The 22606-nt window shown below is 34.9% G+C and overlaps 7 protein-coding genes across 7 annotated transcripts; 3 read left to right on the forward strand and 4 right to left on the reverse strand.

The window, feature by feature from the left end:
• Positions 1–49: 49 nt before the first annotated feature.
• On the reverse strand, positions 50–6772 carry PPL_12510 (non-SMC condensin II complex; the record flags this gene model as incomplete). Its single annotated transcript, XM_020583241.1, has 6 exons — positions 50–2641; positions 2723–3832; positions 3919–5561; positions 5936–6174; positions 6280–6543; positions 6633–6772. The coding sequence occupies 6 exons, from the start codon at positions 6770–6772 to the stop codon at positions 50–52; spliced, it is 5988 nt and encodes a 1995-aa protein (XP_020429428.1).
• A 764-nt stretch (positions 6773–7536) lies between these two features.
• On the forward strand, positions 7537–10336 carry PPL_12511 (RING zinc finger-containing protein; the record flags this gene model as incomplete). The annotated part of the gene is made up of 6 exons (XM_020583242.1): positions 7537–7831; positions 7934–8265; positions 8311–9001; positions 9083–9167; positions 9239–10085; positions 10175–10336. 6 exons carry the CDS (start codon positions 7537–7539, stop codon positions 10334–10336), a joined length of 2412 nt encoding a protein of 803 aa, XP_020429429.1.
• Positions 10337–10401: 65 nt separating this feature from the next.
• On the reverse strand, positions 10402–12004 carry PPL_12512 (uncharacterized protein; the record flags this gene model as incomplete). Its single annotated transcript, XM_020583243.1, has 3 exons — positions 10402–11276; positions 11374–11631; positions 11701–12004. The coding sequence occupies 3 exons, from the start codon at positions 12002–12004 to the stop codon at positions 10402–10404; spliced, it is 1437 nt and encodes a 478-aa protein (XP_020429430.1).
• A 197-nt stretch (positions 12005–12201) lies between these two features.
• On the reverse strand, positions 12202–13836 carry PPL_12513 (uncharacterized protein; the record flags this gene model as incomplete). Its single annotated transcript, XM_020583244.1, has 3 exons — positions 12202–13097; positions 13291–13416; positions 13509–13836. The coding sequence occupies 3 exons, from the start codon at positions 13834–13836 to the stop codon at positions 12202–12204; spliced, it is 1350 nt and encodes a 449-aa protein (XP_020429431.1).
• A 1039-nt stretch (positions 13837–14875) lies between these two features.
• Positions 14876–15910, forward strand: PPL_12514 (transcription initiation factor IIB; the record flags this gene model as incomplete). Its single annotated transcript, XM_020583245.1, has 1 exon — positions 14876–15910. One exon carries the CDS (start codon positions 14876–14878, stop codon positions 15908–15910), a length of 1035 nt encoding a protein of 344 aa, XP_020429432.1.
• An 893-nt stretch (positions 15911–16803) lies between these two features.
• PPL_12515 (structural maintenance of chromosome protein) lies at positions 16804–20611 on the forward strand (the record flags this gene model as incomplete). Its single annotated transcript, XM_020583246.1, has 9 exons — positions 16804–17526; positions 17620–17870; positions 17939–18206; positions 18298–18536; positions 18691–19040; positions 19121–19579; positions 19653–19753; positions 19816–20223; positions 20297–20611. The coding sequence occupies 9 exons, from the start codon at positions 16804–16806 to the stop codon at positions 20609–20611; spliced, it is 3114 nt and encodes a 1037-aa protein (XP_020429433.1).
• Positions 20612–20925: 314 nt separating this feature from the next.
• PPL_12516 (uncharacterized protein) lies at positions 20926–22119 on the reverse strand (the record flags this gene model as incomplete). The annotated part of the gene is made up of 2 exons (XM_020583247.1): positions 20926–21227; positions 21978–22119. 2 exons carry the CDS (start codon positions 22117–22119, stop codon positions 20926–20928), a joined length of 444 nt encoding a protein of 147 aa, XP_020429434.1.
• Between the last annotated feature and the right edge of the window lie 487 nt (positions 22120–22606).

A 22606-nucleotide genomic window follows, 5' to 3' on the forward strand; every position in this document is an offset into this window, starting at 1 on the left:
AATTAATGTTTTTTTTAAATTAAATATGTGTAATTATTAATTGTTTTTATTATTGTTTATGTTTTTTAGCAGGTCGACCTTTCTTTTTAATGGGGCTATCAGCTTTATCTGTAGTATCAACAACTGGTTCCTGCTTCTCTTTACTGCTGTTATTTGATTTCTTTTTATTATTGATTGGTTGTTCTACTACTGCTTCTGTCTCTGCCTCTTCTTCTTCTTCTGCTTCTGCTTTGTGTGTTGTTTTATGTTTCTTATTTACAGTTGATTTGATGTTTGAAGATTTAGTTGTTTTCGTTACTTTCTTTGGTGGTGATAGACCATCTTTGGTGTCGTCGTCTTCCTCCTCCTCTTGATCATCACTATCGTCTAAATAGTCTTCGTCGGCATCATCGTTGTTTTCGGTTGATTCAATATTAACATTCCATTGTTTTTGTTGTTGTTTCTTTGATTCCTGTGGATCCAATGAGAGATTCAATTTGATAACATTTGATTCATCATCACTATTATCATCATCATCATGATCGTCATCACCATTGTTATTGTTCAATCTACCAGGTAAACTAAATCTAAGATTCTTATAGGGTGTCGAACTGTTACTTGATTTACTGGATACCGACAATCTGAGTGCTGATTTGACACCAGTATTAGTTACATTGTTAGATGTAGCTGTAGTTGTGTCGCTATGGGATGATGGCGAAGAGAGTGCTGACGACAAGTTCATCATTGGTATCGGATTCTGTGGAGCTGAAGTTGTCATCTTCAGTGGCGTCAGTGCAGAGGACAATGAAAGCTTACCGATTGGTGTTGCAAATGGTTTGTTTGGTGTTTGTCCACCAAGACTGTGTCTCTTTGGTGTATGGGAGGTGTTGGCGGCGCCACTTGGTGTGGAACCTGTGGTTGGCGCGACGCCACCGCCAATCGACTGACGCGACTTGGGTGTCTTGAGTTGGGGAACGACAAAGTTGGTGAGATCCGCCTTACCCGGAGTAGACATGTTCTTTCCGGGAGTCATCGATATGCTCTTGCCTGGAGTCAGTGATAGTTTGCTCGGGGTCATGACTCCACCGATCGACAATCGGCTCGGTGACTGCACCGACTTCTTGTTGAATGTCTTCAGGTCGTACTCAATCTCTTTAGCTAGTTGGCGATCCGCAGACATTATATCGTTCATCTCTGTCTTGTAGTCTTTGTACAACTCCTTCAGGTAGACCATAAGCTCACGAATCAGCGACGATCGCTTCTTCTCAAACAGGTGTTTCAGCTGTATCACCACTGGAACAATGAATTCAATGACATTCTTCTTGACGATGTTGGTCAGGAGTTTGGTTTGTGCAGCACTGACTGCTGCTTCGGCAGCACTGACATCCTCATCGACGTCGGCAGCGCCAGCTCCACCACGCGACAGTGTCTGCAGCTTGATTTCCTTGCATGCCAGAATCGACAGGACATCGTACACCACATTGGCACAGGCAGAGAGTGGTATCTTCTCGTCGGCCACCTCTGCCAGTACTTCGTGGGCGAGTTTGCTTACCAGCTGGAATCGATGTTCATCACCGATGTTCTGTAAGAATATTGTGTAGATTGCCATTCTCTTCTTTCTACCTTCATCTCCCTTCAGAGTGAATTCATCCTTTGAATTGGATGTGTTGCCGCCAGTTCCATTGCCAATAGAGAATACCAAATGATTGTTTGCTTCTTTGTTGTAGTTTGGATGAGCAGTGCATTCATTCAACACAAAAATAGTGTCCAAAAAGTGAGAGTAGAATATATTCTTTGAGGATGACACCTCTTGTTGTGAAGCTTGATCCTTGGCTGTTGCTTTCGATTGCTGTGCGGTTCCATATTTCACTTGGAGTACATTCATCAAACAAAAGTGTGCGAATTGTGAAACAGTTGGTGAAGGATCGACCAGTGACTCTACGAATCTATAGAATAACGATCCCTTCCATTTCACATAGTCCTCTTGGAGTAATCTTGTGAGGAGAATCAAAGTTTGTCGACGTACCAACTCTGACTTGTCACGCAAACAACGAGCAATGTTTGGAATGTAGTTATCAACCAGCTGAGTGTAACGAATGCACAGATCACACATGACAATCATTACATTGTTACGAATAACAGGCGAGTCCGATATTTCAAGCTCCTTTGCAAATGTGGCAATACACTTCTTGGCAAGACGGTCGTCACCAAGACAGAGCTTACCGAGTGTAATAAAGGCATGAGCACGTACCGACTGGGGAATAGCCTGATCCTGTGAAGAGATAGCAGATTGTCCACCGTCTGTAGTCAAACTCATATTATTGATATTCGCTTTGGTCGGAGCAATCAGTGCCTGCACCATTGTCTTTATTCTACTTGGAACAGTCACCTGAGGAATCTGGATAATCTCACCAATTACAAACAGATATTGTCCAATCAACTCTTCCTCCTTGCTAATTATCTTATTATTTCCAGAAGCAGTAGCCGTTGTATTATTTGATTCATTCTCATCGACACTAGACGAGGATGATTTGCTATTACCATTTCCAAACACATAACCACTCATTCCTTCATCACATGTATTCAAAATATCTCTTGTCCACAAATCGATTGCTTTTTCGATTTGTTGTTTTGATTGATCTCTATTAATTCTAACAGTAGTCTTTGTTAGATAATATTATTGAATTGTTAGTTTGTTTTATGGATTGATTTAGATGTAAAAATAATAATAATAAACACTTACTTGTAAAAGAATGGCAATGAAAAGATTAACATGCTGTGGATGATAAGTGAATTGTTTAACACGATACATGATGTCAGTGTAGATTTCATTGGCTTGCTTCTCACTGAGATGCGGTGAGATCTGTTCGATCAAGATGAGAATGTTCGATACAAGTTGGATGATTTGGTCGGGTGCAGAATCGTTGTTGATTTCATCACAGTATTTCTCCCAGGTGGAAAGGATCAGTTGTTGATCCAACTTATCGGGACAGCAATATCCAATCTTTGAAAGTAAAGTCCAACTTCCAATCAATCCAGTTTTCATCTCGAGTGCACTCGATTTGATCAATGACTGTAACGCTTTGATAAGCTGAGGAGTGATCAGCTTCTTTTGAGACATCAATATACAACACTTGTGAAGATAGGCAGTCATTTCAAGCTTAACAATACGATCGAGTATTTGTGCTGTTAAACTAGATGACGATGCTTTGCTATCATCTTTTTCTTTACCACTACCAGCGGTAATTGAATCGAATATCATTGTTATCATTGACTCTAGTGATTTGTCGGCAACGGTTGATTCACGGTCAGCAACCAGTGGAAGTACACTGGTTATCCAAGAGTCAGCCAGTTCGAGATCGGTACGGAAGTGTATGAATAATCTGGTCATCGATTGGATTACCTGTTTTCTTATCAATGGTGAAGTATCGTGAATTCTCTTTGACAGTACACCAATGATCATTCGATTGCACTGACTGGTATCCTCTTGTTGCATACAGAGCACCTCTAGCACTTGAATGGCCGACTTTCTTACACCGGATTTCTCGTCGTCTGCACGTTTCGCCAAGAATTTCATCAGTGAAGATTGGTCGCCTTCCGATGCCTCTGCATCCATACCAAAGGCAGCTTTCAAGTATGGTTTGAGTGTATCGATAGTCTTGTCATCCTGCAACAACAATGCCAAACAAGACAGTGCCTTTGAACGAACTGTCGATACTTTATCCGACGATCTCTGTACCAATATACTCAACAACTTTGGAATGAACACACCATTGTCTATATTCTCCAACATCAACTCTGGTTTTTGTAATAAACAAAGTGCAACTTCAACTGAGAACAATCTAAAGTTACTCTTTATATATATATATAACCAAGTTAGTTTCGATTTGTTAATCCTGGATATATAGAGGGAGAGAGAGATTAACATAATATATTTACCTTTGTATTCTTTGAGAATGTTATTAGGAATTGAATGAATCTTTGGGTGTCTGGAAGTGAGGAGATGATTTGGGTGATGGACTCCACAGTGCCACTACGATAGTCTGCTTTCTCAGGTACACGAACACATATATGTTGTAGGAGGACGAGTATTGACTCTTGAGTGCTGGGATTACTCTCGAGTAACTGATTGATGAATGCAATCGAGTTGTCGCGATCTACATAGAGTTGCTTGGGTACTGTTACTGGAAGCGAACCTTGAATGGTGGTGAGTGTCAGCATTGACACCAGCTCCTTTAGGACGGGTGGTAACACACGACTGACAACTCCATGTCGTCCAGAGATGAGGGTGTTCAATACCTGGAAAGCTGACTTCACCAGTTTACTCTCGTCGCCGGTAACACTGTTCTGACTGCCTTTTTTCTGACCGGTTTTCGACTTGGTTTTCGGTCGACGGAAGTTGATGGATCGAGAGAGCGACGCCACAACCTCAACTGTATATTCATAGGTCTCAACAAAGCTATCCAATGAGAATCTCTCAAGAATCCACTGAAGATCATCAAGTAGTTCAATTACACTTGGAAGATGCTTTGATATCTCTTCGTTGGCTGCATCTTGTTGTTGTTGCTGCTGTTGTTTTCCACCCTTTTTCAAAGATTTTCCAGTTGTTCTCTGTGATGATAGTTGATTTGGATTTTCATTTTCATCGTTGCTGTCCATCGCCATATCGGTGTTGTTGTCGTCGTCAGCCTGTGACTGTTGCGATGACTGTGAGAAGATGTCGGACTTCTTGTTGACTGCTGGCTTTGCACGGAGTAACTTGAGCACAGAGCGGTATGCACTTGGATGGAACATACGTCGTGAGAGAACCACCATATACAAATAGACAGAGGATGCCAAGAATTGTATTTCCTTTCCACGTGACTCTCTCTCTATCATCCAATACATTAATATACACAATGACTTTACGGAGATCATCGATTGTTGAATAAAGTCTGAGAACTCATTCGATTGTTGTTCCATCTCCTCTTCCTCTACATTACATTTCTTATTAAATTCAATATCTACATCTTCTTCTTTTTCTTTATCTTCTTCTTCTTCTCCTTCTTTTTCTTCATCTTCCTTCTCCTCTTCTTCATCTTCTTCATCTTCATCCTCCTCCTCTTCACTGTCACTATCTAAATCCATATCATCTGTATTTCTTCCTCTCTTTTGATTGGTAAGTTTCTTCTTATTCTTTGTCTTTTTCTTTGTTTCTGATTTCTTTTTCGATTTTGCAGAGTTGTTTTTTGCTGATTGTTTCTTGTTGACTGGCAGTTGCTTATTGACTGAGGTGTCTACAGTGATGATTTGTGCCAGTCCAACATTTGAAGAGATATCTTTTAGGCGCGACAATAACGACTCTAGTTGATCTGCAGAGATAACGTTTGCGACAGAATCCAAAATCTCTTGATCAAACTCTGTCAACTCTTGTCCTCTCCATATAGTATTACATAATTTATCTGTAATTTGATCTAAACCAACTGATAGAAATATCTCAAATATCTTCTTTTCATTTAAAACTTTACTATTACTGCCACTACTACTATTCGTTTTCTTTTTACTATTATTAGTAGACATTTTTAACTTAATTAAATATCTTACTAAATAATAGTAATTCTATCTATCTATATCTATCTTTTTTTAAAAAATAATTTAAATAATATTCAAAAAAAAACAAAATGTGATTCAATCAATTATTATGTTAAGAATGAATAGTTTTCGCGCTCTTTTTTTTTGAATTTTTGGCGCGCTGACTTCTCACCACCCAAAGTTTCAAAACACTTTAAAAATGTACTCATGCTTATTATTATAATTAGAGTTATCAAAGTAAAAATTATAATTAACAGGATATTTGATTTATATATACAATGATTATAGTTGATTGTTGTGATTGATTTGTAAGTTGTAGTGTTTGGTTTAGTTCAGCGTCAGTGATATCTTGGAGTAGTAGAGTGTGTCCAGCTTTGACTCTGACCTCTTGATAGGCGTTGTCTTCTTTCTCTTGTCTTATAATGAGGTCGGTGTTGTATGAGTAGACCGCTATGTTTCTGTTGGTTATCTGGTGTGGCTGGTTGAGGTGTTGCTGCTGGTGTTGCTGCTGGTAGATCGCCTCGTCCGGTGTCAGTGCAACGCTCGACGAGTCCAAGCCGAGCGTGAACGTCTCGCCACAGCTCTGGAAGTGGTGCACTCGGACGAGGTGCGTGGCAACCGCGTCTTTGGTGAAGATGTTAAAGTCTGTCGATTCGTCTTGTGGCGGGTGTGTCACCACGTAGCCAGAGTTGTGTGGCGACGACACTGGCGATCCATTGCTATTGTCACTGCTGCCAGTCGACTCCACCGATAGCTGCATCATTCTCGACGAAATAGCATTGCCACTGCGTCTCAGACAGTCGGTTTCCGACGGAATAAAGATAGAGTCGGTCTCCCAGCCACCACTGAAAGTATAGGGTTTGAAGTGTTCCAACTGCACCGGTTGCAACGGTTTCTGTCTGTGGAACAACTGCAGTTGGTTTCCTTTCATTAGCACCAGTGATCTTGTATAGCCATCGAATGTAGAGAACGGTCCAACCGTACTGACAGTAGCTATACTCATGAGTCAGTTGAACAATATCAAATGATCATTTGTCAGATTCACTTAAACAACATTGTTGATCTTGTCATTCTTTTCTTACTTACCGGAAGATATTCTCCAGGCGAAAGGATCCTGTATTGTCATTGACTCTGGTTCGATGTGAATTTGCACTGATTTACCTTTACCACTCTTCCAAACCATATGTTTGTAATTTGATGAATCCTTTGCATACCACTTCATTTTTCAAATAAAATAATCACACTTATTGTTTAAATATTCAGATTAATTAACTAATAGTTAATAAAAATTACTTTTTTTCCTATAAGAATTTATAATTAATTAAAAACATATAAAATGAATAAAAAAACCACACAATTAAATAAACATGTAACCCTGGGTGTTTTATTTTTTTTTATTTTTAATTTAATTTTATTTTTTTGATATTTATTTCTTTTGTTAATAATAAAATGAATGGACAAAAAACAATGAATTTTCATAAACAATTAAATCTAGATTTGATCAATTTATTATTATGTTGATATAATAATTATTAGTTAAAAAGAAATATAATGTTATAAACATTGTTTGTGAATTTGCCAATATTGCAAATCAATGCAGAGCTTTCAGTATGGCATTTGGGTGTAGAAGTTAAACCTGAATGAATAGGCGGCATTGGTGTTTCATATCACTTCTTCTTATCTAAATCATATATTATGAAAATCTTACTAGTTTTACTCGGATTGGAATGTTTTGGTTTAAGTTTTGAGTATAAATCCAATACAATTAATTAGAAAGATATGAAGTTGTTTTGTAAAGAATCAATAATAATATGTCACTGATATCTATATGGCAAATCGTTGTGAACAGACAATGTCTCACATTTACAATAAATAGTTACATATGACAGTTGTTTTCGAAATTTCGAGAAAAAAAAAAAGAAAAAATGATATGTGTGAGATGAAAAAGAGTTTTGTTTGAATTTATTCAATAAAGTAAATAAAAATATGTTTAATATTAGTAGTAATAGTAATTATGTACAGTTAAATGAAAATACATGGTTTCCTCTTACTCAGAGGAGAACCGATTCGGTTACTTTGAAGATGAAACTGAATCCGCGACAGGCACTCAAGACATTCACATTGCCCAATCAAGTACCGTTTACATTGATGCTAGTCGACAATCCATATGAAAGTCTCTCTTTCTACTTACATTGTCAAACTGGAAATCATAGCACCGTCAAAATAGATTATGAAATAACACTTAAACATCCTGAATATAAAAATAAAGATATTAAAAAATGTATGTTAATTATTACTACAGGTAAACGTTGTATAAATATTATATAAACAAACTTAAAAATTATTATTATATTGATTGATTGATTGATTGATTGATATATAGGTGGATCATTTGAATTCAAAGAAAGTAATTCGTATATATATGAAGAGGATTTCTTGGATTCTTCAAAAGTTAAAAGATACACAAACAACAATCAAGAGATGACATTGGTGATAAAGATCAATCAGGTGCAGGAAAAGAAAAATGGAATATTCAATCATATAGTGGATGAGATCGATAAGGTCAATAAGTTGTTTAAGTACAATGAGATGGCACAGCAATCACTGATACACTCTTTCTACTTTATGCCTTTCTTGAAGCGTTGCATCCTCGAGATACCACGATCCAATTTGAATGCAATCGTCGAGTCGGAACCACAACAATCGCGAAACTGGGTGAGTGAGTTGCAGTCGGTGCTCTACCGGATGTCGAAAGGACAGGATATCACTGAGAATCGGCTGACCTCTGCCATCAAGATGTCGGGTTCACTCGGTCTGGCGCCGAGCAACATCTACGAGTTCGAAACAATCACCACGAAAATGATCAAAAAGATTGCGCAACTCTCGGACGAAGCGAACAAGGAAGAATTGATCTACCACTTCTATATGGGACTGGGCGGTGTCTACAACGAGACCGATATGCACGCCATCAAGGTGGAGGGAGACATCAACTTGGACATACTGAACTACATGAAGCGCGAGTCACTAATGGTACGAATGATCGAGCAGTTCCCACCGGTACTCTTCATTTCACTGCCGACCAGTGATATCGCGGGTAACGACCATCTCAGAAACATATCGACCACCTTCCGAGAGGATTTCTACTTTGAGGAGGTGTTGACCGAGGACGAAGTAATGGATCCGCGATCCAAAGAGAATCACTATATCCTCTACAGTGTTTGGTGTCATGAGCATCCCTCAAACAACGCTAAACAGGGTGAGTTCTTTACTTTCTTGCGACCACTGGATCAACCTCACTGGGTTAAAGTCTCATCGAAATCAGTCGAGGAAGTACATCACTTTAACTATGTATTGGGTTGCTCAGCTGGAAAAGCAAGATCTGAACTTGCCGATAATTCAAGTGGCTTCCCTCAGGAAGCAAGAAGTTGGAAATCAACAACTAGTTATGCTTGTAAGTTGATATTTAAATAACAATTATTATTATTCATACAGTGTTCATATATTCTAATAACTTGTTTTTTTTTTGTTTTAGATATGTTGGTATACGTTTTAGAATCAGAGACAAAGAAACTCTTTAATGAAGAGGATTCAAGATATAATATAAATTTAGACGATCAGTATGTTTTTAAATATTTATATTTGATGATTATGTTATTAATTAAACTCTCTCTCTCAATCTTATTTATAGATTATCAAAAGAAAAAAAGTTATCATATGATGAGATGAATGATGCAATGCAATCAAAAGATGTTAACACCACGACAACAACAACCACTACTACCACCATTTCACCAGCAGCAGAGTTGCTACCAAGTATTGATGATCTTTCATTGGAACAAATAGAAGTACCAAATTTCACTGGAATGGATGAATTAAAGATATTCGGAAGTCCTATAGATGATAGTTTCATTAAGAAGGGTAATGGAAAGAGTAGCAGTAATAACACAACATCCACTACTACTACAACGAGTAGCAGTGGTAAAAGTAATACAACCAATGCATCATTAAATAAATATGAGAGACGTTTGGGAATATCAAAACTACAGAATGAGAATCTAAAGAAGGATGTAGAGTTTATAAAGAAGAATACCGATACAAACAAGAAAGAGCTGGACAGACTGAAAAAGACATCCGATGACTATCGCAAACAAATAGACCAGTCGAATGACAAACTGAAAAAGGCAAACAAAGAGAGAGACAACATTAGAAGCGATGTCGATCGTCAGAAATCGTTTGCCAACAACCAGCTCAAGTCGCTCGAAGCTCTGAGAAAGGAGTTGGCTGCCACCAAAAATCAAAAATCCGCGGTCGAAGCTGAACGTGACACCATCCACAAACAAGTGCAAGAAGAGAAAAAGAAATCCAACAAAACCGATCCAAAGTTACTTCAAAAGCGTTTGGAAGCAATGGAGTTAGAGAACAGTCAGCTCAGTGGCGAATCATCTCTTACACAATTGGATCATGAACAACTAACAGTTATTGGACATAAACTTAGTAAATCTATATTCAACATTAATGAACAACTTTTGACACTTGTAAATATGAATTCACATAATAATATATATATATACTAATAATAGAAAGATAATAATACTAACATTTATTTCTTATTATAATATTATAGAGTAAAGCAAGAGTATGTGTCATTTGCTCAGAACAAGCGAGAGAAATATGTTTCTTGCCATGTAGTCATTTCGTTACTTGTTTGAATTGTTCGACTATCATTACAAAATGCCCAATCTGTAGAAAGGATATTAATAAAAAGATTAAAGTAATTAATAACTAAACAAAACAAACAAACTAATGTTACGCTATTCTTATTTTTTATTTTGTACAATTTGTTGGTTATCCTTATAAAATGTTACATTGACTATTTGATTCCATATTTTTTGCATCGACATACAATGTGTTTTCCAATTCTTTCAAATTAATGAATGCAATGTTTGATGTTGATGTGAGAATGAAGTGATCTTCATCGATTCTCTCGAGAGAGTAGAAACTATTGACACCGTAGATGTCGATCTTTATGATGGTCGATTTGATTGAACCGACACCGTATCGATTGAGAAGCTCGATCCGACAATGAATCGTTCTAATTGAATCTGGAAGTCTCTGAAAATCTATTTCCGACTTGTAAAAAGGAAAGCTAAATGTTTCGACAGAGTTTGGTATCGATCGAATATCGACAGGATGTTCTTGATCGTTTTCGAAAATATAGAGATTCTTTGTCGAAGCCGGTATCACTCCTTGACAGAGATACTGCGATTTCAAAGAGGGAAGCCGTAGCGTTTCAATGCCAAACGGTAGACTTCCAGGAACCAGTGGCTGATTATAGCCAAACAATACGAGTTCTTTGATGTTGGCCGGCAAATGGCCGGGTAGAATGGCAGACTTGAAGTCCGATATACAAAGATAGTCGTAGTGAGCATCTCTTGGCAGTACATTCGATTCTACATCGTAGGTACTGCTGATAGTCAGATGTTTGATTGACGAAGGAATATACAGAGAGTTGGACGTGCCAAACGTAGACAACGACAGATCCAACTTTGTTAGAGTATTAGGGAAATCGCCTTGTTCCATAAAACCAACTGGAAAATCAACGCTTATCACCAATGACTCCAAGTATGGAAGATGCTTTAAATGTTTGATCCAACTCAAAGGACAATATTCAATTGTTGTCAAAGTTACAGGTAGTATTGTTCTATCTATTAAATCGAATTCATAATCTTTAAAGAAAAATCAATATAGAAATTATAGAGATAAGTATAATATTAATGAAATACATGACTCTTATAGTTCATGATCGGTATGTTATATACATACTGTATAACAGTAATTTTTTCAAACCTAAAGGAAGATGATTACTCTGTAGTGGAAAGCTATAGTCTGATAATCCTAGAGTATCAATGTTTGATGGTAAACTACCAGGCTGCAGTTCTAGGTTGTACCTACGCAATGAAACCGTTCTAACATTTGATCTCTCCAAGTGTGATTTCATTCTAGAGATATCGAAATCTTTTATCTCTAAAAGTGAAACACTACTGAATATAGGTGATATTACTGATTCCTTCATAAATGTATCTATTGTAAATCAATATGAATATTTAGATATTGACTGATTTCAGTTTGTTCTAATTAGATGATATATACCTGTTGTTGTATAATTTAAACGATTCTTAAAATGATTAGGATTCTCTACGATATTCAAATTCAATTGTTTAGTGATATTATCTTTTTCACAACAATTGATATAGGAATTGAGAGATCCATTCGAGTAATACTTGGCTAGAACCAAATAGTGTAGTCTCTCTTGAAACCAACGTCTACAAACTAGAGTGAATCTGATTCTATCGATATGATCATCAAGAAAACTGATGATTTTCTTCAACAACAAATGTGATAGTTTAATAAATACATTATTATTATTTGAGTTATCATTATATTCTCTATTCATTTTATTTACTTTATATATTACATCTTATAAACTATATACACACTGATAATTATTGCAAAAAAAAAAAACATTCAGATCACATTCCGAATCTAAATCAAATTAGTTAATTAATTAATTAATTTTTTAAAAAAATTAATTAAGATTAATTTATTATACAAAAAAAATGATCGATTTATTTAATTAAAATAATAGACAAACTATTGAGTACTACAATTATTATTACTCTTACTTTCAACTTTAGATTTATCATTGATTATCTTTTGGTGAACTCCTGCGGAATCGATAAACCATAAACCAATATATGGTGAAACGAAATAGTTGCTATAGATACGATTATATTCATAGAGATTTTCACTTTCGTCTTCACCTTTAATCTTGGTCACTGTTGGTTTGATCGAATCTATGCCATATTTCTCTATTAGCTCCAAACGACACTCAATGGTTCTAATTGAATCTGGTAGCAATGAGAAATCGATTTCTGAAGTATAGTCTCCAAGATTTAGATACTCAACAGAGTTTGGAATGCATCTAGCATCGAATGTACCTTCTGTCTCCACTTGAAACAAATAGAGATTCTTTGTCGAAGAGGGTATAGCTCCCTCTACCATATACCGAGCACTTAGTGAGGGAAGCTTCAAAGTTTCAATTCCAAACGGTAGACTTCCAGGTACAAGCTCTTGGTTATATGAAACCAATACGAGTTCTTTGATGCTAGCTGGCAATTGATTTGGCGTAATAGGATAGGTAATATCATAAATATTAAGATATTCATAGTTGGCTTCTCTAGGTAATACTAGTCGCTCAGTTAAATCTGGAGATTGTCTACTGAGTGTTAAATCCTTAATAGTGGAAGGAATCATCATCTTTGGATCGAGTGGTGAGTTTGACCAGCTGAGATCCAACTTGGTTAAAGTCTCTGGGAAATCGCCAGTCTCCAAGAACCCAGAGGGAATATCATCTGCTAACTCCAAAGTAGTTAAAGATGTAAAGTGTTTCAATGACTTGATCCATCTACAAGGGCAACCGATAATTGTATGCAATGCCGGAGGGAGATGCTTCTCGTCCAGCTTTATACCACCGACGAAACCAGAACCTTTGAGATAATGTTAGGCTTTCGAGTAGAGGTGGCAATGATTCAACTTCATTGATATACTCATAGCCATGATTGAATTCCAACTTTCTCAACGATGAAGGTAGTGTATCTTTCTCCAATCCATAGAAATACAATTTAAATGTCAGCTCTTTCAGGTTTGACGGTAAACTATCTCTTGTCAATCTGCCCACACTATCCAACACCAGAAATTCAACGTTTGATCTCTCCAACATATCACGGTACTTTGAAACATCTAAATTGCGTACAGCAAAAGTAATTGATTTAATATTATCTGATATTCCCGATGCTGCTAATTCATCTATATTATATCAATCGAATCATTCAATTTTAAATTAAAGGATTAGTTACGATTAGTTAAGTTTATTTAATTATTAATATTTGCAAATATACCTTCTGTAATATATTTAATATGATGCTCCTCTAAATCATCATCATCATCATCATCTTGGCTGCGAGTTGAAAGTTGATCTGATGAAATATACAATTCACACTCCATTTTATGTTCATATGCAATTGATTTGTATGCATTTGACAACATACTAGAGTTATACCGTTTGGCAAGAACTAAATAACTATATCTCTCTTGAAACCAACGTTTACAAACAAGAGAGAATCTAAATCTGTCAACATTTGTATCAAGATAACAAACTATTTTCTTTATTAATAAAAATGATAAATTAACAAATATATTATTATTATTATTAATATTAATAGACATTTATTTATTTACTCTTCGTTTACAAATTTAAACAATAAAATGATAATAATAATATTAATCAATTAAAAAGTTTAATTTCTAATAATTAAAAAAAATCTGAAATATCTTTATTTGTGTAGAGTTCAAACTATTGATTATCGATAATAACTTTTTGTCAAGATATTAATATGTTGATTGATCTCAAGGAAGATATCTTCATGAAACACTAATTTGTAGAGCTGAGTTGCACTGATTAAAAAAAGATATGTGAATAGTTACATACACCTTTAGAAGTCAACAATTTGAAGATCTTTCTTCTCTTTAGTGATGTGTTGAGATAGCACATACATAGTAGAAGGTGAATATCTTCAATATCTTTAAAGATCACTTCAATTTCTTAGATCACATGCATGTTTGTTTGAAACCAAACCAATTCATGGTTTCTTTTAATGATCAAACAATGTGTAAATCTACTCTATTTATTGACCTGTCTAATCTATGCTCTATAGTAATTTATTTGTTATAACTTAAAACATTAAGATTGTAAACTGAACATTGTTAGATCACCATCTTAAGTTCGAACGTTTTTAAATAAATAAAAAAATTTTAAAAAATAAATAAAAATAAAATATATTAAAAAATAATAAAAAAAAATTCTTCGAACAAACAACAACAAATATGATAGTTTTTTAATAATTGTACCATTTGTTTTTTTAACCCAAAACAACAATAATAATAAATAAATCTCTAAAACTATTTTACTTATTTATTTATTTATTTATTTTAAATTTTGTTGTTTCTTTAAAAGTTATAACAAATCTTTTGCAAACTTTTTAAAATATAAATAAAAGTTAACTAGTTTTTTTTTTTTTTAGTAAGATCTTAATTAAAACTACATAATATTATATCATTACTTTACAATTATTTATTTATTTATTTAAATACAAAAAAAACAACACCGATTTTGTTTTTTTTTTTTTTTTTTTTTTCTTTTACTTTTTTTTGTTAGATTAGATTTTAGCTTTACATATTTTATAGATATAGTTATATAAATAAACGAATGAGTTCAAAGGTTGCGAATAATAGCGGAGTTGCAACACCAACACCAACAGCAGCAGCACCACCACAAAATGGATCACCTAACAAAGGAAAAGATGTACTTGTAAATAAAGTATTTTGTCATATCTGTCAGAATCCGGATCCCGACATCGTAGAGGACTACGCCAAGGGTGATTTGATTTGTAGAGAATGTGGTGTGGTGCTCGGTGATCGTATTGTAGATGAACACAGTGAATGGCGTACCTTTTCCAATTCAGAGTCCACCGGTTCCGACCCCAATCGTGTCGGTGGTCCAACGAATCCACTGCTCAGAGACTCGGGACTCTCCACCGTCATCGGCAAGGGTACCTCCAAAGATTCTTCGGCACTCTCGAGAATGCAGAATCGTGGTGCACTGGCGAACGGCGACCGTAGTCTGCTCGCCGGTTTCAAAGAGATTGCGCGTATGGCCGACCACATGGGTCTGCCACAAACCGTGCAAGACACTGCCAACGAACTGTTCCGTGAAATGGACGACAAAAAGTCGATGAAGGGTAGATCGGCCGACGGTATACTGGCGGCATCGCTCTACATTGCCTGCAGAATCGAGGGAATCACTCGTACCTTCAAAGAGATATGCGCACTCTCAAACAACGTCTCCAAGAAGGATCTCGGTCGTTGCTACAAGATGATGAAGGAGGCACTGGCCAACCGTATCAATCTACAGGCAATCTCCACCGAGGACTTTATGACTCGTTTCTGTACCAATCTCAACTTGCCACTCGATGTAAAGCGTGCTGCCGAGCACGTCTCTCGTACCGCAATGGAACTGGGCATTGTTGCCGGTAAGAATCCAATCTCTGTGGCGGCGGCATCCATCTACATGGTATCACAACTCAGTCCAGAGAAACGTACACAGAAAATGATATCGGATATCAGTGGTGTCTCTGAAGTCACTATTCGTAATGCCTACAAAGATCTCTATATCAAAAGAGAACAATTGTTACCACCCAATTCACCATTCTTAACCAACGTTGCCAATCTCCCATCGTCTTAAGTTCAACACGTTACTCTGCAAAAAAAAATCTTTATTTTTTTTTTTTACTATTTTTTTTAACTTTTTTTTTTTTTTCCATTCCAACTTTTGTCGTATGACATCTCCCCTTCACATTTTGAAATACTGCATTATTTCGAGTAACCTCTTTCTCTATCACTTCTATTTATATATAAATATTTAATCATTCTTTTCTAGTATCAAGTTATCATAATAATATGATATTATAATTAAAAAAAAACAAAAAGGTAAGATTTACTTTATTATTCTTCTTTACTCTCTCCTTTCTTCTTTCTTCTCTCCTTTCTTCTTTCTTCTTTCAATTGCATTCTTTTAAAAGAACATATTAACTTCTATGCGTATGTCTCTGTTGGAGGAATGCCAAATTAAAATTGAGCCATCACTTTACGAAACACTACTATTATTAGTGTTTCGTCATTATCGGTTCAGACAAACAATTCAAACAAATTCTATTATCTCTAATCTCTCTTTTTTCAATAATTTAAATTGATTAAAAAATTATTCATTACTAACTTGCTTTTTTTTGTAAACAGATAATCAAAAGAAAAATAAATAAATTTAATTTGTATAAAACAAAAATAAAATAAAAATAAAACAAACAAAACATTTGTTATTCATTCAATTAAACTTTACATTATTTTAATTTATTTATTAAAACTTATCTTATTTATTATTTTTATTTGTTTCGTTTTCATATAAAACAACCAAAGAAAAAAGATCCTAAAAACCGTTGATTTTTAATTTCATTGTTGATTTTCGCGCTTAAATTTTTTTGTTTTTTTTTGTTTCGATTCAAAAAATAACAGATTTATAGTTATAGTTTTATATTTATAGAAAGGTGTTATTTATCTCATAGATATAGATAGTATCAAACTATGAGTATCAATGGAAATAGAAAGAGAATAATAGAGGAGGATGACGAAGATGAAAATGAACATTCCAATAACAATAACAATGTTAACAATCAGAGAAGAAGATTAGACATGCAACCAACACAGAGTAGTGGTTCCACACCTGCACCGGCATCACAGAACTACATTACGGTACCACCCGCCAAAGTCTATATGGAGGGTAGTATCGTTCGTGTCAAACTGACCAACTTTGTCACATACACAGAGTTGGAGTTTGTTCCTGGTCCGCGTCTCAACGTCATCATCGGACCGAATGGCAGTGGTAAATCATCGATTATCTGTGCGTTGGCACTCGGTCTCGGTGGTGGACCGGCACTGCTCGGTCGTGCCAAACAGGTGTCACACTTTATCAAGCACGGTGAGGATCATGCTATCATTGAGATCGAGCTGTACGTGCAGACCGGAAACATCGTTATTCAGCGTCTCATTCGTAAGGACAACTCCTCAGAGTACAGAGTGAACCGTAGCAAAGTGACAGCGAACGACCTGCACGAACTCATTCGTAAACACAAGATTCAAGTCGACAATCTCTGTCAGTTCTTGCCACAGGATAAAGTAGTCAGTTTCGCAGCGATGACACCGACCGAGTTGCTTCAGGAAACAGAGAAAGCAATTGGTTTACACGATCTCTATGAGAATCATATGAAGCTCATTGAAGAGAGAAAGAATGTATTACAAAAGCAAACTGTAAGTACAATTATTAGAAACTTTACATTTACTTATTGTTGTTATCGATTGTTTGTTTTATTAATAGTACGTACATCTACTCGATATTCATAGCAATTCTCTGGACATGAGGGTATTTTAGAGGATTTAAAGAAACAGAATGAAAGTTTAGAGAAAGAGGTAGAGAGATTCAAACAGAGAAAGGAATATCTTCAAAAGGTTGATCTATTCCAAAAGAAGAGACTATGGGTGTTGGTAGATATCGCACAAAACGAAGTGAATGAAGCCACTCAAGCCAGAAACGAAATAGATGGCAGAGTTAAAGCTCTTGAAAAAGAGAAAGCACCATTACAAAAAGCAGGAGAGTAAGTTTTATTTTATAGTAGCAGTAGTAGAATAGCTTTACTAATATATTTATATTTTAATTTATTAGTGTATTAAAAGGTAATATAGAGAAATTAGATCATGAATCAACTAAACATAGTACGGATGTCAAAAAGACAGAACAAGAGACACAGAGAAAGAGTGCTGCCATTGAAAAGTATAACGATCAAATAGATAGCTTTCACAACGAGTTGGATAACATACAGAAGCGTGCTGATGAAAGATTGGCAAAGATTGCACTAGCCAGACAAAATCAACAGAATTTGACGGAGAATATCAATAATTTACCAAATGAAGATGTTACTCGTGCTAAAATTGTATGTATTATAGTTTGTTTATTAAAATTAATATGTATTGTAGTTTGTTAATAATTAATTATCGTAATATTCATACCTGCTATTATAATAGGAAGAGAAGAATAAGACATTGAGAGAGATAAATGTTCAACAAGGACAGATAAGATCGGATATTTCAAATGCAAAGAACTATTTGGAGACTTTGAATATGGAGTTGAGACAAGTGAATGGTGGACTCGATGCACTTAGTAATATCAATGCAATCAAGTTGGAATCGTTGCGACGTAATGCAAAGAGTGTCTTTGATGCCTATCAGAACATCAAGATGCGTTTGAAGGATAGATTCAACAAGTATGTGTACGGTCCTATCTGCTTTGAGATGAACGTACAGAATCAGGAGCACGCCAAATACCTCGAGAATGCTATCAATTTCAATACACTCACAGCGTTCGTCTGTCAGTCAAAGGAGGATCGTGAGTTGTTCTACCGTGAACTCGATGCGCAGAACATTCGTGGTATCAATTCTTTTGTACTTGCCGGACGTCAATACCAACTGGGGACGTGACTATCAAATCGATAATCTACAACAGTATGGTGTGGAGTGCTTCTTGGACCAGACATTCGAGGCCGATAAGCTCATCAAGGATGTACTCGTAAGCACCATTCCACTGCAAAACATCGCTGCTGGAACCAAAGCATCGATCGGCAAAGAAGAAGAACTGCATCGTAAGACTGGAATCCAAGGTTTTTTCACTCCAGTCCGTTCCTACAATTACTCACAATCGCGTTACGGTGATAAAAACACAATAACAAGAATCACCGCACTTAAAGATGCTAAACTTTTATCACAAGGTGGTATGTATCATTATATCATTATTATTATCTATCTCATTGTTACTAAATCAATATGAATAACGACGCAGTTAATTTACAAGAGAAAAACAATTTGAATCGTAAAAAGCAAGAGATTGAAGGAAGATTAACTGAAGCAAAATCTGCACATTCAAAGTTGCAAGATCAAGAGCAGGAAATCAATAGGCAGGTAAAGATGATTCATACTGAGAGACAAGAGCTCCAGTCTTTGTTGGACGAGAGAAAGAAACTCTACAGTAAACTCCATCATCTTAATAGACAGATCGAGGATATGTCGGTTGAGGAGAATACCGATCAAATGAAGGCTGACATTAAAAAGAAGATTCAAAATGCACATCTCCATAGAGTCAACAACATCAGAGAGGTCACCAATTTCCTGCTACAGATTGGTATGTCCATGTCGCAACGTGATCTCGTCACTTTGAAGAGAAGTAAAGCAGAGGCCAAATACAGAGTGGAATGCGCTGCTCTTGAGAATCTGATTAGACAAATCAATGATCTTAAAATCAATCTAAAGACTGGTAAGTTATTATTGAAAAAACCATCAACACAAAAAGACAAACAATTTACTGATATAATATTTAAAAAAATAAGCTATTGACCAGTTTAATGTTGCAAAGAAAAAGTTACAAGGTGCAACAGAAGTAGCTGAAAGAGAAGCTCCGTTTGATGATTATGCAGATATGTTTGAAGGTGTAAGTGGTAGCATTGTATTGTTATTGAATTCAATTTATTAATCACCTTTTTATTTATTTAGATGCCTGATGATATAGAAGAGATTGATGATGAAATCGAAAGCTATAATGAAAAGGCAAGACAAATAGGTAATACCGATCCTAAAGTTATGCAAGATTACGAAAATAGACAAAAGGAGATTCAAACTCTTACCAATAAAATCGGAAATCACAAGGCAGCGTTGGAAGAGTCACAGGCAAGAATGGAGGAGCTCAAGAGCGAATGGCTCATTCCAGTCAGAGAGTTCATTGCCGATATCAATGAGAAGTTCACACAGTTCTTTAAGGAGATCAGGTGTATGGGTGAGGTCTTGTTGGGATACAACGAGAAGGACCCAGATAACTTTGAGCAATACAGTATTGATATCAGAGTTAGATTCAGAGATGAAGATCCAATGCAATCACTTACTGCTCATTTACAATCTGGTGGTGTAAGTAGTTTTATTTTTTTTTTCGCAAACTGACTGGTAAACTAATATTTTATCAATTTTGCAAACTTTACAGGAAAGATCAGTTGCCACTATGTTGTTTTTGATTTCACTACAAGGTTTAACAAATTGTCCATTTAGAGCGGTAGATGAAATCAATCAGGGTATGGATCCAAAGAATGAACGTATGATTTTCGACCAGATTGTAAAGTCTGCCAACAAACCAGGTAGACCTCAATACTTTTTGATTACACCAAAGCTTTTACACGACTTGGAGTACTCTAAAAATACTACTGTTCTTTGTGTATACACCGGTCCATGGCATGTCAACCAATCGGAATGGGATAAGATGTTAAAGAAATGTATCGAAGCAAAATCAAAATCAAAATAAGACTAATCCGACAATGTATAAATAAATTCAAGGTAACACTTGCTTTGTTTTTTAATCAAATTTAAACTAAATCAATATGTTTAAATCGCAACTTTTGTGTGTCAGCAAACAAGCACTCAGAAAATTAGTTGGTGGGACCAAGTCAATTGTTATTGAGATGAACTAATAAAGCTTAAACCTTTTAAACATGTTTTGAATAAATAATTATGGTAGGCTACAATATAAAAGTATTTTCACTTTTTAAGGTAGAGGGTATGTAGAGTTGGAGATTTTTGATAGGGGGAGTAAGAGATTAGTTACTGACAGTATTAATATCAATAATAATCGTACTTTATAACTAAAGGAGAAGATTCCGATAAGAGAATCATTTGATCGTTGACTGGAGTTGGTGTTGGTGTATCCTCGTCCATTTCATTTTCGTAAAGTGAATTGATAAATGTTGAGTCCTCCTCTTCATTTCTCATTCTGCTGTGCCAAATATAAACCTGTAATAGTGTTGGGATGATGTCTGGTACGAAATAACCAAGAGTCAAAAACATTTCGTCATTCATAAACTTTCCTGTGATTGGATTATACAAAAATATGATTGCTCTAGTTAAGAAACAGAAGCAAAAAGCTAAAGATAAATAAAACATCTATTGACCAATTAATTAAGAAAAAGACAAATTAGTTCTCAATTCCTAATAACTCTCTTAATAATAAAACTATTCTATTTATACCTTTCGAAGTTGAGTAAGTTGATTTCGGCAAACATCTTTGTCTATCGATGTATATTTATGATAAATCCTGACGACTGAAATTAAAAATGATAATCCAAGTAATATTGATATTATAACTGAAAGAAAAAAAAAAAGATGATTTAATGGTTAGAGAAGAAATAGTTACTTTTAGATTTAATTATTGTTGTTACCTTGATATAATGTATTTAGTAAATAAATTGTACTTCCTTCTTTTTTAGATTTGTTAACAGTAAAGAATAAGATAATTAAAATAATTTGAGTGGTAAACAAAGAACAAATAAGCACAATGAAGACTTTTTTCAACCTTGGGAAGAAATCTGATGATGATACATATGTTTGGTAATACATTTCGATCCTAAAATAGGTAATGGATTAATTGATTTGCTTTTTCTTTTAACTGTATATCTTGTTGCTCTAATTTTACCAATAAAAAAGAATAACCAGTAAACCTGAAACATAGCAATTGAATGATAAATTATTTAAAGTAAATGTAATTGGTCCTTCTCCAGTGGCCAACCGCAGTATATACCAAACGGTTCTACCCAATACAAATAAGAATATAAATGAATGAAATAGCTATTTATGTATATGATTAATAAGATTGGTAAATTGAAATATAGCTATACTTGATGATGATCTTACTCTAGATATTATAGCTGATTCTTTTCTTTGAAAAGATTTCCAAAATGAAATCATACATATCAATGTAAGAAATGAATATAAAATAATAGCTAAAAGTTCTATAACAAGAAATACTGTCGATGCCATAGTTTTTCGCTATCTGTTTATCAATCAAAGATTGACTCTATGTATATTAATTAATTTAAATATATATGTATATATCTGATGGTTTGAGATAAAATAATAATAAAAATCTAATTTTCAATATTAAATTGTTGATAACTAACTATTCTAATATTATTATTCTTCAATATTATAATTTTTATCTTATATAATTCATATCAAGTAGATATGTTATTTTGTTAATATTATTAATAACTGTTACATTAATAATTAATAATGATGATGGTAATGAGTAAAGATTGATTGATCAAAAAAAAAAATTTAGTGTTAAGATTAAATATTTAGATAAAAAAAATCAAAAAAAAATTTATTTTGGTAAAAATCGTTGTGATTACCATAAAAAATATCTTGAGTTTTGGGGCTGGTGTTTTCTTTAAACTTTTACAAAAATTAATCCTACCTCGTCCCTATTTTCAAAGGTTGTTGGTTTTCGTGCATAAACATATGTATA

The sequence above is a fragment of the Heterostelium album genome (genome assembly GCF_000004825.1).
Source record: "Heterostelium album PN500 unplaced genomic scaffold PPL_scaffold10, whole genome shotgun sequence".
NCBI lineage: Eukaryota > Evosea > Eumycetozoa > Acytosteliales > Acytosteliaceae > Heterostelium > Heterostelium album.